Raw genomic sequence first — 18,179 nt, 5'->3', positions numbered from 1 at the left:
TTTCTCCGCTTCATTTCAGAGGGACGGATGTTCATAGAGGAGAGGAGTTTGATTCTCTGGACTTTACCTGTGAAGCAGCAGCAGAGGAGAGTCCAGATGAGGATGGAGATCAAAGTCATGTTTTGATGAGGAGGATTTCTGTGGCTTCTGTTGTCATGAAGGACAGCTGTCAGTCATCCAGTGTTCAACTCTCAGGACTATAAACTCTCCCAGAGCACTGGAGCATGGTGCTGCTGATGCAAAGTGGCTCTCTATGGAAATGCTCTGACTGACTCCAACAGGGACTTGGATTACTCTGATGATGCTGTTTCTAAAAGGATCAATCAATTTAACAAACTCTTGACTAAGCATTTATGTAAGCTACATTTTTACAAACGAACACAAACACAGACAAAAAGTTATTAATCTTGTAAATGTGGGGCATAAATTGAAAGTTTAGCTAGTTATTACATCAGCTAGCTAATATTTTACCAACTGAGACTAATTTCGATCAGTTTGGGGGTTTTTTCACAGTAAGTGAACAAAACTAATTTGAATTTGTTAATTTATTTCCAACGTAGTTTAATATATTCTTGGTCATATGAGGACTCTTTCTGTGCTGATATGCATGAGAGGCTTCTTAAAGGGAAGTGAAACAATGTGTGAGTGAGTGACTGGTGGAGCATAAAAACCATCTGACAGAAACTCCTTAAAGGGGAAAATCCACTCTCACACAGTAAAGGTGTCAAACCGCCTGGTGATTGATTGACAGCTGCAGCCTTCCTGTCCTCTAAGCTGATGAAGGTCACCCTCATGTGCCTGGACAACAACAACAGTAACGCCGCTATTCTTAATATGTTAACACAATAAAGACTTTTCCACAAAATCAGTTGTGTCTCCATGCATGGATATTAATATAAAAATAACAGATGTCTTATGATGCTGTCTTAATGGTAACAGTGGTTCCATTAAATCCACAGAGAATCAGCTTGTCTCAGGGTAAAGTGAGTAGGATACTGGTCATGATTTGAGAAATAAATTCTACGATTATGTAATGCACTGTCACACTTTCATTATCTCTGTGATACAACATGACAGTGACTGTGTTTACCAGTGGTATCCTAAAGATAGGCAGGAGCTAGGTGTGGATGTGAGGATGAAACCATTTTCAGAAACAGAAACAGACAAGAAAATGTATCTCTACTTCATGAATAATGTCAAATGAATTAATTTAGACTCACTGGAAATAGTTTACATCAAAAGTGTTCAACTCTGAGCTTGAGATAATTGTTTTACTAAAGGACTCTCAGTATGTTTGTATTCAAATATGACATATTTAAATAATATTGAGTTACACAATGCATTAAATTGTCTTTTCTTTTGTTGGAGATTTGTAATCAGTCTGAGTTTGTGAAGTTTTTTGGAATTAAACAATACTCAGTATTGACAAAATAATCCTATATGAAATCAGTATTAAACTTATTAACACTATTCATTAAATAATATTTATTGAAGAGATTAAATTATTTGCTATAATTCTGAAGGAGAAAATAAATTAAATAAGTTAAGTATCACTGTCTCATAATCTGTTTTAAAATATCTTGCTTCATGACAGGTTTCATTCTATATTTAAAATGTTTGACTTTGAGTAAACTGTTGGACTCGCTGTAACAGTAATCTTGTTTCAAACCATGTTTCAACAATATAATCATTAAAACTATATTAAAAATTTGAAAAATTAAAGAAAATAATTAATATATTCATGATTAAAATGATATTATTGTATGCTACTATGAACGATCTTTTTAGTCAAACCTCTAATGTTTTAGTTTCTCTGCAGCTGTTGAGTCAGATCAGTTCCTCTCCAGCTGAGGGAGGTTTTTGTACGACGTTGTATCACTGTGTGAACGGGAAGCTGTTACGCTGCTGACAGTAGTAAACTCCTGTATCTTCAGTCTGGACTCCACTGATGGTCAGAGTGAAGTCAGTCCCAGATCCACTCCCACTAAAACGATCTGAAACCCCAGACTGACGGTTTGTAGCATCATAAATCAGAAGTTTAGGAGATTCTCCAGGTTTCTGAAGGTACCACTGGAGGTAGCTACCCATACTTGTACTGGCTTTACATCTGATAGAGACAGTCTGTCCTGGTTCAACAGACTGAGATTCAGGAGACTGAGTCAGAATGATTTCTCCTGTTGAATCTGGAAAATATGAAAAAGAGGAGAAGGGTTATTGAGACAAATACAGCTTGGAGAAAGATGATCAATATCAAAACAGAAGAGTATAATTTCTTTAACATGGAGAATAGATGGAAGAAGGTAAATGCTGGTTGTTTCAGTGTTTCTCCATCATAGCAGAACATCATTCTGGTAAACCTGGTTGCATCCTGAAGCAAAGTTTTCAGAAGAGAGTCTCACCCTGAACAAGGAGCCCCAGGGTGCCCAGCAGTAGAATCTGTGACATCATCATTGTGCTGCCGGCGTGTCAGTGGCTCTGAAAGGCCTGGACAGCCACTGATCAACACTGGCCTCTTAACGGGTGGAGAGCAGAGAGGCAGGACTGATATGCAAACACACACACACACACACACACACACACACACACACACACACACACAGAGTCAGTGAAGTGTAGCTGTCCTGAGCATATCATGGTGTTTCCCCCTCAGTGCTGGGAGCATTGACTATTTAAATGATCCTCATGTACATGAGATTAATAGAAGGTCTTAATAAAGTGAACTAAGCACGATCCACACACTCTGAGCAGAAATGTTCAAATGCGTACACCTTCATGCAGACAGCATGCAGACAGTGAGTGTAATGATGCAGACAGACCAAGAGGTAGCCCTAAACTGGATTCCCAACAGCCTGTTCCCATATTAATGCTGTCTAAATTAAAGTAATTATGAATTAAGAAGAGACTGTATCGGTCCCAAAATAAACAGGGCGAGGGTTGGTCTTATGACAGTGAAAATAGATAGGTTTTTTGTTTGGATAGAAGATTTCCAAAGAATTAGCTTCCCTAATGGCAAGAGTAAGTTGACTCCAAAGACAGGGACCTCTGTAGGAAATTTGTCTGCTGCCTGCTGATTTCTCCTTGATTATCGGGACGGTAACCAGCGTCCTGCGATCAGAGGACACGAGGAGGTATGTAAGGGATTATGTCAGATAAATATGACGGCACAAGCCCATATAACAATTTGTACATTAGTGGAAATACTTTGAAATCAGATCCGGCTTGAATCGGGAGCCAGTAAACAGAGGTCGCAATGGGTGTAATGTGATTGAATTCTCTAGTTTTAGTTAATATTGTAGTTGCAGCATTTTGTACAACTAGAAGGGTTTTAACACTGGAGTTTGGCAGACCAGAAAGACATGACAGTAATCAGGTCTCGAGGAAACAAATGCATGTACAAGAATTTCATTGGCTATCAAGGCTATCCCTGTGATATCTCTGATGTGTGAGTCAAATGAGAGAATTGGATCAAATGTAATGCCAAGGCTTTCAGCTTTGGGACTCCCGCAAATTTAAAGTGACTCGAGATCTTTTTGTTACAACTAACCTATCTTTTGTTGGCATTTAGTATCAAGAAGTTTAATGTCAGAACCATTTCCAAAGTCAAGTCCTTCCTTTCTTTTCACGACCTAGAAATAGTTTTACATGCATTCATTTCCTGTCGCTTCAACTATTGTAACTCCTTGTATTCTGGTATCAGTCAGTCTTCCCTGTCCCGCCTACAGCAGGTCCAGAACACTGCAGCAAGACTTCTCACTGGTACCAAAAAGAGAGACCACATTTCCCCTGTTCTGGCGTCATTGGCTCCCGGTTCGCCAAAGGATTGATTGCAGTCATTATAGATTTGAGTTTTGTCAGCATAACAGTGAACATTTATATCATAGCATGTGAATAGAGAATAGCAATGGGTCTAGAACTGAACCTTGTGGTACACCAAAGTTCACATTGGAGCATTCAGAGATGATGCTGTGGTCAGATACATTCTGCATTCTATCGAAAAGATAAAACTTAAATCATGAAAGTGCAGGGCCTCGGATACCAATGTAGTTCACAAGGCGATTTAGAAGAATATTGTGATCGACTGTATGTGTACAACAGATACATGTGTTCACCCAACTATTCCCTTCCTTCAAGAAAAAGACTCTCTTGACTTTCCTCTATCTAAATAAGGCTTCCTGATCCAGTTGACTGAATGATCCTCCTGATCTGTTTGGATCCTGACAGTCCAGATATTCCAGGACCAGCGTGGATAAGCTGTTTGGATCATTCAGCAGTGGTTTGGGGGTCGGCATCAGGACAGCTTACTTTGCTAGATGTTGTTGTGCTTTTAATGGGTCTGATTGGGCTTCTTCACTGGAACTGTCCTCTTCATTTGGGGGAACTTTCAGGTTGTTGAGGTGGGAGGTGGGCTGTTTTAACTTCAGAAGGCAAACTGGTAGAGACAGTGTGTGTGTGTGTGTGTGTGTGTGTGTGTGTGTGTGTGTGTGTGTGTGTGTGTGTGTGTGTGTGTGTGTGTGTGTCCTCAGTGAACTGTATCAGTTCCTGCAGTAGCTTCCAGCTGCAGCAGTCAGTTCAGTCTGACTGAGGGAGGTTTTTGTACGACGCTTTATCACTGTGTGAACAGAGCTTGACTGTTGATAATGTGGAAACTCTGACAGTAGTAAACTGCTGCATCTTCAGCCTGGACTCCACTGATGGTCAGAGTGAAGTCAGTCCCTGATCCACTGCCTGTAAAACGACCTGGAATCCCTGATGCTCGCCGATTAGCCCAGTAAATGAGGAGTTTAGGAGTTTCTCCATCTCTCTGTTGGTACCAGGATAAAACATGGGTGCTGCCCGAATTAAAAACCTTGGGACTTGTTCGACAGCTGATGGTGACGGAGCCTCCCGGAGCAGAGCTCACTGCTCCAGGCTGAGTCACTGTGACCTGGCCTCTGGACTCTGAGGATACAGAGACAAAAACATAAACCACCGTCATCGTTTTCTCCGCTTCATTTCAGAGGGACGGATGTTCATAGAGAAGAGGAGTTTGATTCTCTGGACTTTACCTGTGAAGCAGCAGCAGAGGAGAGTCCAGATGAGGATGGAGATCAAAATCATGTTTTGATGAGGAGGATTTCTGTGGCTTCTGTTGTCATGAAGGACAGCTGTCAGTCATCCAGTGTTCAACTCTCAGGACTATAAACTCTCCCAGAGCACTGGAGCATGGTGCTGCTGATGCAAAGTGGCTCTCTATGGAAATGCTCTGACTGACTCCAACAGGGACTTGGATTACTCTGATGATGCTGTTTCTAAATGGATCAATCAATTTAACAAACTCTTGACTAAGAATTGATCTAAGCTAATCTTGGCTGGATATATTAAAAAAGGCCCTTTTTAACAAATGTTTCTGTCTTTTTTAAGTTTACTAATAAAATAATAAATGTAAAAATATATAAACCAAAAGTGATTAAGGTAGGAATGTTGTGCTATTTGTGATAATTTAGCTAGTTATTACATGAGCTAGCTAGGTTTTACAAATCCAGCCTGATTTTGGTGAGTTTGTTGTTGTCAAAGTGAGAGAGCCGTGTCTCTCTAGAGTGAGAGGTTTTTGTACGGCGGCTCAATGAGTTTGTATCACTGTGGTGGACTTTTGGTGGAGGAACCAGACTGGATGTTGGAAGTAAGTTTCTGCACTAATTTTAAACATCATATTATTTATTAAGGCTTTTATTCCTGTGTCTGAATTTTAGAAGTAGATATAAATATCCAGTGTGTTGACTTACATCACTTACAGTAAGCTTTCTTTTCTCTGTTTCTCTCCTTAACCATGGAGTCTAACTTACAGCTGCTTGACTACACTTTTGTTTTTACACATTGTAGACATACTGTGAAAAGTCAACAACTTGATCTTTAGAAAAGATGAATGAAAAACATTACTACTTTCCAAAATTGCTTTTTAATCTTCAATTTTCACTTAAATGATTGTTGACAACTTGTGAATATTTGAAAATGTGGACAAATGTCTTGTTTTGTCGCTTCAAGTAGGCGTACGGTTTCAAAAGCTATTTCGACAATTTCTAATTTTATGCTCATGTTTTTTTGGGTTTTATACTTTACAGAAACACAGAGTTATGTTTCAACAAACCTCAAGAAAAAAATCCTATTTAAAAATGTATTTGTAATCCAATTTGTTTGCAATTTTTCCAGTTTACAATTTAATTTAAAATACAGTTAGAAATGTTTGCTGATTTAGAAAAGAAATTTTAAAATGTATCCAAATCTGTTTTATTATGTAGTTTGATATATTCGTGGTCATATGAGCACTCTTTCTGTGCTGATATGCATGAGAGGCTTCTTAAAGGGAAGTGAAACAATGTGTGAGTGAGTGACTGGTGGAGCATAAAAAGCATCTGACAGAAAGTCCTTAAAGGGGAAAATGGACTCTCACACAGTAAAGGTGTCAAACCGCCCGGTGATTGATTGACAGCCGCAGCCTTCCTGTCCTCTAAGCTGATCGGTGTCTCCTAGGTGATGTCCGTCCCACCCTGACGGTGCTGCCCCCCTCCAGCGTGGAGCTGCAGCAGGGGAAGGCCACGCTCATGTGCCTGGCCAACAAGGGCTTCCCCTCAGACTGGAGGCTGGCCTGGAAGGTGGACGGCAGCAGCAGCAGCAGCAGCAGCTGGGAGGAGAGCAGGAGCCCCGGGGTGCTGGAGAAGGACGGCCGCTACAGCTGGAGCAGCACCCTGAGGCTCCCTGCGGACCGGTGGAGGAAGGTGGGCTCTGTGACCTGTGAGGCCACCCAGGGCTCCCAGTCTCCGCTCTCGGAGACACTGAGGAGAGACCCAGTCCCCAGTGTTCCCAGTCCTGACCTGACTCACTGGGACTTCTGCTACTGGTTTTACTCTGCTACTGCTCTCAGTCTGCACTCAGCACTGTAGTCTCTCTCTCTCTCTCTCTCTCTCTCTCTCTCTCTCTCTCTCCTCTCTCTCTCTCTCTCTCTCTCTCTCTCTCTCCCTCCCTCTCTTTCTCTTTCTCTCTCTCTCACCAGACTCATTTCAACTTCAAAAATTAAAAAAGTAATGTTTTCCTGCTTGCAGATATGATTCTTGATATGTTAAGACAATAAAGATCTGTTTACCAACTCAGCTGTGTTTCCATGGATATTATTATTATATTATTCATTAACTCTGTGACAGAAACATGAAAGTGATTACGTTTACCTGTGATATCCTAAAGATGGGCAGGAGCTAGGTGTGGATGTTAGGATGAAAGGAGGCAATTTTCATTTCCATTTCTTATCACTTTTTGCATGACTGGAGTAAAATTGCTCTCATGTATTGTTTGGAAATTTCTCTCTGTGGTTACACGTAGATAGATAATCCAATGTTTTAACCAAATGATCCCTCATTACTAAAGTGTCCTATTGGTAAAGCCTCTGCCTGTGTCAAGTTTATAGTGTATCCAGAAAATATGCTGAATCTTTGTAATAAATCTACAAAAGTAGTAAGAGCATTTTCAGGAGTAAAGTAAGTAAGTAAAAAGCAGGATATCGTCAGCATAGAGGGATATAACATGAAATATTTACATGTCATCCTTCTGTCTCTGCAAAGGGCTCAAGCACTGAGGCAAATAAAAAGGATGACAACAGACACCCTTGGCATGTCCCCCTTTCTAAGTAAAAGCTAGAAGACTTCCTTAAAAATTAAAAGGAAAAATTGTCATTAACAGAATGTCGTTCAGTTTTCTGAGGCTGAATAAATCACAACAAGTCTAGTGTGTGTTTGTGTTTGCACTGAACCAGTCTTCCCAGTCTTCCCAGTCTTGTTTTAAGAGGCTGAGGAAGGAACAGCTGAATGGTTGTAAAATTGACTTTCAACAGGTTGGAGGTCTGCATGGAGAGGTCAAAGACCAACAGAGATGGATGGATATGCTTAGAAACACAGCCAATAAAATACATATCTACTTCATAAATAATGTCAAATTAATTGCATTTTGGTTCACTGGAAATTACATCAGATTAAAACTATGCATTAAATGATCTTTTGTGATCTTATATTTTTGTAATTCTGCAGAGTTTGAGATTGTTGAGTTTGTCTGAAAAATACTCAGTATGTTTGAAGTTGAACATAGTTAAATAATGAAAATCCTCTAAAATTTCAAATAAAGTATCAATATTTCATAATCTGGATTAAAAGATCTTGCTTTATGACAGTTGAAATTCTATACTTAAAATGTGTTTAACTCTGACTTTAGATTCTCTGTAACAGTGATCCTGTTTCAAACCCTGTTTCATCAACATAATCATTAAAACAACATTAAAAAGAATGTTTTCATGATGAAAACATAATTATTATATCCTATTATAAACTGTCTTTTTGGACAAACCATTGTTGTTTTAGTTTCTCTGCAGCTGTTGAGTCAGATCAGTTCCTCTCCAGCTGAGGGAGGTTTTTGTACGACGTTGTATCACTGTGTGAACGACCAGCGGTAACCACCCTGCTGACAGTAGTAAACTCCTGTATCTTCAGTCTGGACTCCACTGATGGTCAGAGTGTAGTCAGTCCCAGATCCACTCCCACTAAAACGATCTGAAACCCCAGACTGACGGGTTGTAGCAGTATGAATCAGGAGTTTAATAGTTTCTCCAGGTTTCTGAAGGTACCAGTGGAGGTAGTTACTAACACTTGTACTGGTTTTACATCTGATAGAGACAGTCTGTCCTGGAACAACAGACTGAGATTCAGGAGACTGAGTCACAATGATTTCTTCTGATGAATCTATAAAATATGAAAAAGAGGAGAAGGGTTATTGAGACAAATACAGCTTGGAGAAAGATGATCAATATCAAAACAGAAGAGTATAATTTCTTTAACATGGAGAATAGATGGAAGAAGGTAAATGCTGGTTGTTTCAGTGTTTCTCCATCATAGCAGAACATCATTCTGGTAAACCTGGTTGCATCCTGAAGCAAAGTTTTCAGAAGAGAGTCTCACCCTGAACAAGGAGCCCCAGGGTGCCCAGCAGTAGAATCTGTGACATCATCATTGTGCTGCCGGCGTGTCAGTGGCTCTGAAAGGCCTGGACAGCCACTGATCAACACTGGCCTCTTAACGGGTGGAGAGCAGAGAGGCAGGACTGATATGCAAACACACACACACACACACACACACACACACACACAGAGTCAGTGAACTGTAGCTGTCCTGAGCATATCATGGTGTTTCCCCCTCAGTGCTGGGAGCATTGACTATTTAAATGATCCTCATGTACATGAGATTATTAGAAGGTCTTAATAAAGTGTCAGAGCGTTGTCATCCTAGAAGAGACCACTCCCACACTCCCATCAGGATAGAAACACTATTTATTACACACAGGCTTTTAATTTGTTTTTACCTATTCCTCTTGATTTTGACTATATGATTCTTCTACAATCCCTTTTTAAATTAAAACCTGCCATCTTCATTGTTTATCTTAATGGGTTGTATTTGTTTTTATTTTGTCAGCAACTGATTTAAAAACTGCTTTCAAATGAGTTTCCCATGTCTTCAGGAGTTTCCCTGTTTTTGGAGTTAGTCTTTAAATCCAGTGGCTTGGCTTTATGGTTCCCCAAAATGAAATTGGAGGAAGGACTAAGGACGGTACATTTGACCGTCCGTCCATCATGCACAATATCTCAGATGCCACTGATTGGTTTTTGATGAAACCTCAGTTGATGATGCATGTTATTGCTCCATTCCAGCATTTCCATAACTACATTGGTCAGCCTCAGGGGGGCACTATAAACTTGGTTTAATTGTACGTCACGCACAATATTTCAGACGCTGCTGATCAGAATTTCAGGAAATTTAAAGGAATGATGCGTCTCATTAAAACATTCTGGAATTTTTCCAATTGTGCTGGAGTAAGGAGGGCATTACAATGTTTGTTTACTTGATGGATTTTGCTTTTTGGGGGAAATTTGGGGGAATGATGCATCTGACCACTGCATTCTCACATTTTCAAAATTACACTGATCAGCTGAAGGGGGAACACATTACCTGGTTTGTTCACTCATCCATGTGTCCCACACAAAATTGCAGATATCACTGATATGATTTTGATCAAACTTGGGAAACTAATGCATCTATCTGCTGCACTCCAGCATTCAAAAGCACATTGATTGACCCAAGGGCAAAAGAACAATTACAGCTCAAAACAAGGTGATTGGCCGAGGTGGGGACTTCGTAATTCATGTGGGACGACATGTTTACTGTTGCCTTGTTTTCTGATGCCAAGGTTTCCTTCTACAGTCTGACACCACATTCCCCTCTTCTGGCCTGACTCAGTGTCTGTACAATAGATACATGTGTTCACCCAACTATTCCCTTCCTTCAAGAAAAAGACTTCACCTTTATTTAACCAGATAAGTCAATTGAGAACCAATTCTCATTTACAATGACGACCTGGCCAAGAGGCAGAAACAGAAGGCAAGACGGTGCAAGACATTAACACATAAATACAGCAAGTACATAACAACATTAGACAAATTTAAGACATCACAATATATACAGTATATACAACAACAAAAATCTATGTACTATGGACCAAAAGTCAAAAGCAACCGGTGACAAAGCGGATGGCAGTGTGGTAGATGACGTCCAGTTTATTGAGAAGGTTTTTGGGGGCAATCCTGTAGATTAAGTCGCCATAATCCAGGATTGGGAGAATGGTCATCTTAACCAAGGTGTGCTTTGCAGAATGGGTGAAAGATGCTTTATTACGGTACAGGAAACCAATTCTTGCTCTGACTTTGGAGAGCAGCGTGTTGATGTGAGTTTGAAAGGAGAGTGAACTGTCGAGCCAGATACCCAGGTATTTATAGGAGTTGATGAATTCAAGTTCTGACCCATCCAGGGAGGAGATTTTGAGGGGGCAGGCGACTTGGGGTAGGTTCCGGTTGAAGACCATGCATTTTGTTTTTTTAGTATTTAGGAGAAGGTGAAGGTTGGAGAAGGCGTATTGGATACTGTTGAAGCTGTGCTGCAGGGAAGTCAGGGCAGTGTTCAGGGAGGGGCTGGATGTGTACAAAATGGTGTCGTCAGCATACAGGTGGATGTGAGATCTGCCGGCAGCATGAGCAACATTATTTATGTAGATCTTGAATAGGGTTGGACCTAGAATGGACCCCTGAGGGACACCCATGGACAGGGACAGTGTGTCAGACAGGAAACCCTCAGCTCTCACAGACTGTACACGAGCAGAGAAGTAGCTGTTGAACCATGCCAGACATTCCTCTGTGAATCCTATGTCCTTGAGCCTGTCAAGCAGGATACAGTGGTCCACAGAATCAAAAGCCTTTGCCAGGTCAATAAATACAGCCACACAGTACTCTTTGCTGTCGATGGCACATATGATGTCGTTTAACACTTTAAGTGTTGCAGAGACACCCATAGCCGGTTCTAAAGCCAGACTGCATGATGGTGAGAGCTTACAGCTTACTTTGCTAGATGTTGTTGTGCTTTTAATGGGTCTGATTGGGCTTCTTCACTGGAACTGTCCTCTTCATTTGGGGGAACTTTCAGGTTGTTGAGGTAGGAGGTGGGCTGTTTTAACTTCAGAAGGAAAACTGGTAGAGACACCATGAACAACATCATGAATTCTCAATTGTGTGTGTGTGTGTGTGTGTGTGTGTGTGTGTGTGTGTGTGTGTGTGTGTGTGCGTGTGTGTGTGTGTGTGTGTGTGTGTGTGTGTCCTCAGTGAACTGTATCAGTTCCTGCAGTAGCTTCCAGCTGCAGCAGTCAGTTCAGTCTGACTGAGGGAGGTTTTTGTACGACGCTTTATCACTGTGTGAACAGAGCTTGACTGTTGATAATGTGGAAACTCTGACAGTAGTAAACTGCTGCATCTTCAGCCTGGACTCCACTGATGGTCAGAGTGAAGTCAGTCCCTGATCCACTGCCTGTAAAACGATCTGGAATCCCTGATGCTCTCAGATTAGCATAGTAAATGAGAAGTTTAGGAGTTTCTCCATCTCTCTGTTGGTACCAGGCTAAACGGTGGTAGCTACTAAAATAAACCTTGGGACTGGTTCGACAGCTGATGGTGACGGAGCCTCCCGGAGCAGACCTCACTGCTCCAGGCTGAGTCACTGTGACCTGGCCTCTGGACTCTGAGGATACAGAGACAAAAACATAAACCACCGTCATGGTTTTCTCCGCTTCATTTCAGAGGGACGGATGTTCATAGAGGAGAGGAGTTTGATTCTCTGGACTTTACCTGTGAAGCAGCAGCAGAGGAGAGTCCAGATGAGGATGGAGATCAAAGTCATGTTTTGATGAGGAGGATTTCTGTGGCTTCTGTTGTCATGAAGGACAGCTGTCAGTCATCCAGTGTTCAACTCTCAGGACTATAAACTCTCCCAGAGCACTGGAGCATGGTGCTGCTGATGCAAAGTGGCTCTCTATGGAAATGCTCTGACTGACTCCAACAGGGACTTGGATTACTCTGATGATGCTGTTTCTAAATGGATCGATCAATTTAACAAACTCTTGACTAAGCATTTATATAAGCTACATTTTTACAAACGAACACAAACTCAAACAAAAAGTTTTTCATCTTGTAAATTTGGGACATAAATTGAAAGTTTAGATGATTTCAATCAGTTTGGGGTTTTTTTCACAGTGAGTGAACAAAACTAATTTGAATTTGTTAATTTATTTCCAACGTAGTTTAATATATTCGTGGTCATATGAGGACTCTTTCTGTGCTGATATGCATGAGAGGCTTCTTAAAGGGAAGTGAAACAATGTTAGCCTGGTTCCCGACTCCTGAATCGCGACCCGCCCACTCTTCAGATTTGTCGAGTGATTCAGAGAGTCTGGTGTTGCTCTATTCAACGGCGATTTCTCCATCGGAAAAACGATCGGACCAATCAGAGCCTTTGTGGGCGGGACTAAAGTTTGAACCGTTCGTGCAACGGGTTTTTCATTGGCGTTTCGGCAGAATAATATTTGTTGAAATCATTCCTTAACCGACATATTGTCTTTACAAAGATGATATTTTTTGTCAAAAACGACCGACATTCTTGGTAAAGTTAGTAAATACGCCCAGCATCAGTGTAACTGAAAATAACGTCAGAGCGGCCGGATACGTCAGTCACTAGTGATCGGTTCGGGGAAAATCAAACCCCCCCACACAGAAAACGGCTAACAAGGAGGAAATGTCAGACTCAATAATGAAGTGGGAACGAAATGGCCATTCAGTCTGAATATCAGGCTAAAACAATGTGTGAGTGAGTGACTGGTGGAGCATAAAAACCATCTGACAGAAACTCCTTAAAGGGGAAAATCCACTCTCACACAGTAAAGGTGTCAAACCGCCTGGTGATTGATTGACAGCTGCAGCCTTCCTGTCCTCTAAGCTGATGAAGGTCACCCTCATGTGCCTGGACAGCAACAACAGTAACGCCGCTATTCTTAATATGTTAAGACGATAAAGACTTTTCCACAAAATCAGTTGTGTCTCCATGCATGGATATTAATATAAAAATAACAGATGTTTTATGTTGCTTTCTTAATGGTAACAGTGGTTCCATTAAATCCACAGAGACTGAGCTTGTCTCAGGGTAAAGTGACTAGGAGTTTACAATTACTGGTGATAGTTTGAGACAGTTATGTAATGATTATGTAATGCATCGTCACACATCCAGTAAACACATCCACATCCAATAGATGGTGGGCTTGACTGGTATAATGCTGTATTCATATGATGGTAAAAAAAAAAACAGAATCAGAATCAAATATATTTGTTGTATAATTTTATATTTCCTTTCTTGTGCTTTATTATAATAATTGTCTTGCCTCTAGTGCAGTGGAGGGAGGGAGACGTGGCTTTGCTGAGAGTTTATTTACAAATGTGTTGCTGTTCTTGTCGCCCTCTAGTGGTCAGAAAATGTCACTTATTGCAGCTTTAAATCATGTTGGGTTGCACCATTAGAAATGTGCTCTATAAATACATTTGATTTGACCATTTTGTACAAAGTTTCTTTCATACACAGTCAGATGTTCATCATCAGATGTTTCAGGGTCCATAACTTCTACTTGGAGGAGTTGTTTGACTGTTTATGTGTGTGTGTGTGTGTGTGTGTGTGTGTGTGTGTGTGTGTTCTGAGAGAGAGAAAAAGACATGTTTGTTTTGAATTTAATGGTGTTGTGTATATTCTTGATGAGGTGTGCTCTATGATTAATATTTGTGTATTTTAATTCATTTTTGCATTGCATGCTCAAATTTGATCTTCTGTAATGAATTTAAATAAAAGTATTTTTATGCAGTTATAGATTTGAATTACTTACTGAAAATATTTCATACTGTTACTCCAAGGATCCAGATCACCTCACCTCATTGATTGACAAAACATGAATGATAATACAAACTACTACTACATATTAGTCTAAATTATAAATTCACTCTTAGTTTCATATAGAGAAATTAAGTCATATTTCCTCATTGCCGATTTCATTATTATAGGAAAACTCTTCACATATATATATAATATATATATTTTTTGCCTGTCAATCAACTGATGCGCCGCCCACTGCGCTCCAATGGGCCGGCCGCCACGGACTGTTGGGGAGTTTAAACTCTAACAATGCAACATATTCTATAAGCTTATCATATGTTTGCATGTAAAACCTTATTCTGCAAAGTATAAGTTACATAACTATATATAACTATAACTATATATCTATACATATAGTTAATAGATATAACTATATATAACTAATAACTACAGCCGTCAGATAAATGTAGTGGAGGAAAAAGTAGAAAGTCTCACAAAATGGAAATACTCAAGTAAAGTGCCAGAACCTCAAAATTGTACTTAAGTACAGTACTTGAGTAAATATACTTAGTTACTTTCCACCTCTGCATAATAGTAAAAAGACAATAACATTTCATATCAGAAACTAATTTCCACAGAAACAGGGTGAGTTGTTCCCTGTTGGGATGTTGTGTGTGTGTGTGTGTGTGTGTGTGTGTGTGTGTGTGTGTGTGTGTGTGTGTCTGTATCAGTTCCTGCAGTAGCTTCCAGCTGCAGCAGTCAGTTCAGTCTGACTGAGGGAGGTTTTTGTACGACGCTTTATCACTGTGTGAACAGAGCTTGACTGTTGATAATGTGGAAACTCTGACAGTAGTAAACTGCTGCATCTTCAGCCTGGACTCCACTGATGGTCAGAGTGAAGTCAGTCCCTGATCCACTGCCTGTAAAACGAGCTGGAATCCCTGATACTCTCTGATTAGCATAGTAAATGAGGAGTTTAGGAGCTTCTCCATCTCTCTGTTGGTACCAGGATAAAAGATGGGTGCTGCCCGAATTATAAACCTTGGGACTGGTTCGACAGCTGATGGTGACGGAGCCTCCCGGAGCAGACCTCACTGCTCCAGGCTGAGTCACTGTGACCTGGCCTCTGGACTCTGAGGATACAGAGACAAAAACATAAACCACCGTCATGGTTTTCTCCGCTTCATTTCAGAGGGACGGATGTTCATAGAGGAGAGGAGTTTGATTCTCTGGACTTTACCTGTGAAGCAGCAGCAGAGGAGAGTCCAGATGAGGATGGAGATCAAAGTCATGTTTTGATGAGGAGGATTTCTGTGGCTTCTGTTGTCATGAAGGACAGCTGTCAGTCATCCAGTGTTCAACTCTCAGGACTATAAACTCTCCCAGAGCACTGGAGCATGGTGCTGCTGATGCAAAGTGGCTCTCTATGGAAATGCTCTGACTGACTCCAACAGGGACTTGGATTACTCTGATGATGCTGTTTCTAAATGGATCAATCAATTTAACAAACTCTTGACAAATAATTGATCTAAGCTAGTCTTGGCTGGATATATTAAAAAAGGTCCTTTTTAACAAATGTTTCTGTCTTTTTTTAAGTTTACAAATGAAATAATAAATGTAAAAATATATAAACCAAAAGTGACAAATGTTGGAAATTTGTGGCATAGTTTGATATTTTTTCTAGTTATTATGTCAACTAGCAAGATTTTACAAACTGAGACTAATTTTGGTGAGTTTGTTGTTGTCAAAGTGAGAGAGCCGTGTCTCTCTAGAGTGAGAGGTTTTTGTACGGCGGCTCAATGAGTTTGTATCACTGTGGAACACTTTTGGTGGAGGAACCAGACTGGATGTTGGAAGTAAGTAACCTATCTCATGTTTTTCGTAATCCATGAGCTACATTTTAATGTGTTACATATTCAGTGTAATTTAGGAAACTATGTATTTCATTTTCTATGTTGATGTGTATTTTTTAAATGAGAAATTCCTTTCACCAATGAACAAACAATTTAATTAAATGAATCCAAATGGCCAATCTAATAATTATAAATCTTGGGCAAGAGGAGAAAGTATGTATTCCTAACGATTAATATAAAGTTGCTTCTTGAGGGCTTGTAGTTTTAGTTTTGTCTGACAAAGTGAGAGAGCCGTGTCTCTCTAGAGTGAGAGGTTTTTGTACGGCGGCTCAATGAGTTTGTATCACTGTGGTACACTTTTGGTGGAGGAACCAGACTGGATGTTGGAAGTAAGTTTCTGCACAAATTTTAAACATCATATTATTTATTAAGGCTTTTATTCCTGTGTCTGAATTTTAGAAGTAGATATAAATATCCAGTGTGTTGACTTACATCACTTACAGTTAGCTTTCTTTTCTCTGTTTCTCTCCTTAACCATGGAGTCTAACTTACAGCTGCTTGACTACACTTTTTTTTTACACATTGTAGACATACTCTGAAAAGTCAACAACTTGACCTTTAGAAAAGATGAATGAAAAACATTTCCAAAATTGCTTTTTAATCTTCAATTTTCACTTAAATGATTGTTAACAACTTGTGATTATTTGAAAATGTAGACAAATGTCTTATTTTGTCGCTTCAAGTAGGCGTACGGTTTCAAAAGCTATTTCGACATTTTCTAATTTTATGGTCATGTTTTTTTTTGGTTTATACTTTACAGAAACACAGAGTTATGTTTCAACAAACCTCAAGAAAAAAATCCTATTTAAAAATGTATTTGTAATCCAATTTGTTTGCAATTTTTCCAGTTTCTAGTTTAATTTAAAATACAGTTAGAAATGTTTGCTGATTTAGAAAAGAAATTTTAAAATGTATCCAAATCTGTACTCCTTTTATTATGTAGTTTGATATATTCGTGGTCATATGAGGACTCTTTCTGTGCTGATATGCATGAGAGGCTTCTTAAAGGGAAGTGAAACAATGTGTTAGTGAGTGACTGGTGGAGCATAAAAAGCATCTGACAGAAAGTCCTTAAAGGGGAAAATCCACTCTCACACAGTAAAGGTGTCAAACCGCCCGGTGATTGATTGACAGCCGCAGCCTTCCTGTCCTCTAAGCTGATCGGTGTCTCCTAGGTGATGTCCGTCCCACCCTGACGGTGCTGCCCCCCTCCAGCGTGGAGCTGCAGCAGGGGAAGGCCACGCTCATGTGCCTGGCCAACAAGGGCTTCCCCTCAGACTGGAGGCTGGCCTGGAAGGTGGACGGCAGCAGCAGCAGCAGCAGCAGCAGCTGGGAGGAGAGCAGGAGCCCCGGGGTGCCGGAGAAGGACGGCCGCTACAGCTGGAGCAGCACCCTGAGGCTCCCTGCAGACCGGTGGAGGAAGGTGGGCTCTGTGACCTGTGAGGCCACCCAGGGCTCCCAGTCTCCGCTCTCGGAGACACTGAGGAGAGACCAGTGTTCCCAGTCCTAACCTGACTCACTGGGACTTCTGCTACTGGTTTTACTCTGCTACTGCTCTCAGTCTGCACTCAGCACTGTAGTCTCTCTCTCTCTCTCTCTCTCTCTCTCTCTCTCTCTCTCTCTCTCTCTCTCTCTTTCTCTGTCTCTCTTTCTCTCTTTCTCTCTCTCTCACCAGACTTATTACATCTTTAAAAAGTAAAAAAGTAATGTTTTCCTGCTCGCAGATATGATTCTTGATATGTTAAGACAATAAAGATCTGTTTACCAACTCAGCTGTGTTTCCATGGATATTATTATTATATTATGCATTAACTCTGTGACAGAAACATGAAAGTGATTATGTTTACCTGTGATATCCTAAAGATAGGCAGGAGCTAGGTGTGGATGTTAGGATGAAAGGAGGCAATTTTCATTTCCATTTCTTATCACTCTTTGCATGAATGGAGTAAAATTGCTCTAATGTATTGTT

The 18,179-nt window shown here is 40.5% G+C and overlaps 1 pseudogene and 1 gene segment (V, D, J or C); both read left to right on the top strand.

The window, feature by feature from the left end:
* The first annotated feature begins 3,901 nt into the window (after nt 1–3,901).
* Nucleotides 3,902–8,077, top strand: LOC144542835 (Ig kappa-b4 chain C region-like). The segment is given in 4 exon segments: nt 3,902–3,925; nt 5,608–5,659; nt 6,508–6,840; nt 8,052–8,077. Coding segments are annotated over 4 exon segments (435 nt in total).
* Nucleotides 8,078–16,144: 8,067 nt separating this feature from the next.
* LOC144542834 (Ig kappa-b4 chain C region pseudogene) lies at nt 16,145–17,839 on the top strand (annotated as a pseudogene). The gene is made up of 3 exons (XR_013507483.1): nt 16,145–16,153; nt 16,464–16,539; nt 17,386–17,839. The product of XR_013507483.1 is annotated as an Ig kappa-b4 chain C region pseudogene (transcript).
* Nucleotides 17,840–18,179: the final 340 nt, after the last annotated feature.

The sequence above is a fragment of the Centroberyx gerrardi genome, chromosome 19 (assembly GCF_048128805.1).
Source record: "Centroberyx gerrardi isolate f3 chromosome 19, fCenGer3.hap1.cur.20231027, whole genome shotgun sequence".
In the NCBI taxonomy this organism is placed as follows: domain Eukaryota; kingdom Metazoa; phylum Chordata; class Actinopteri; order Beryciformes; family Berycidae; genus Centroberyx; species Centroberyx gerrardi.
This window is presented reverse-complemented; position numbering and strand designations above follow the sequence as displayed.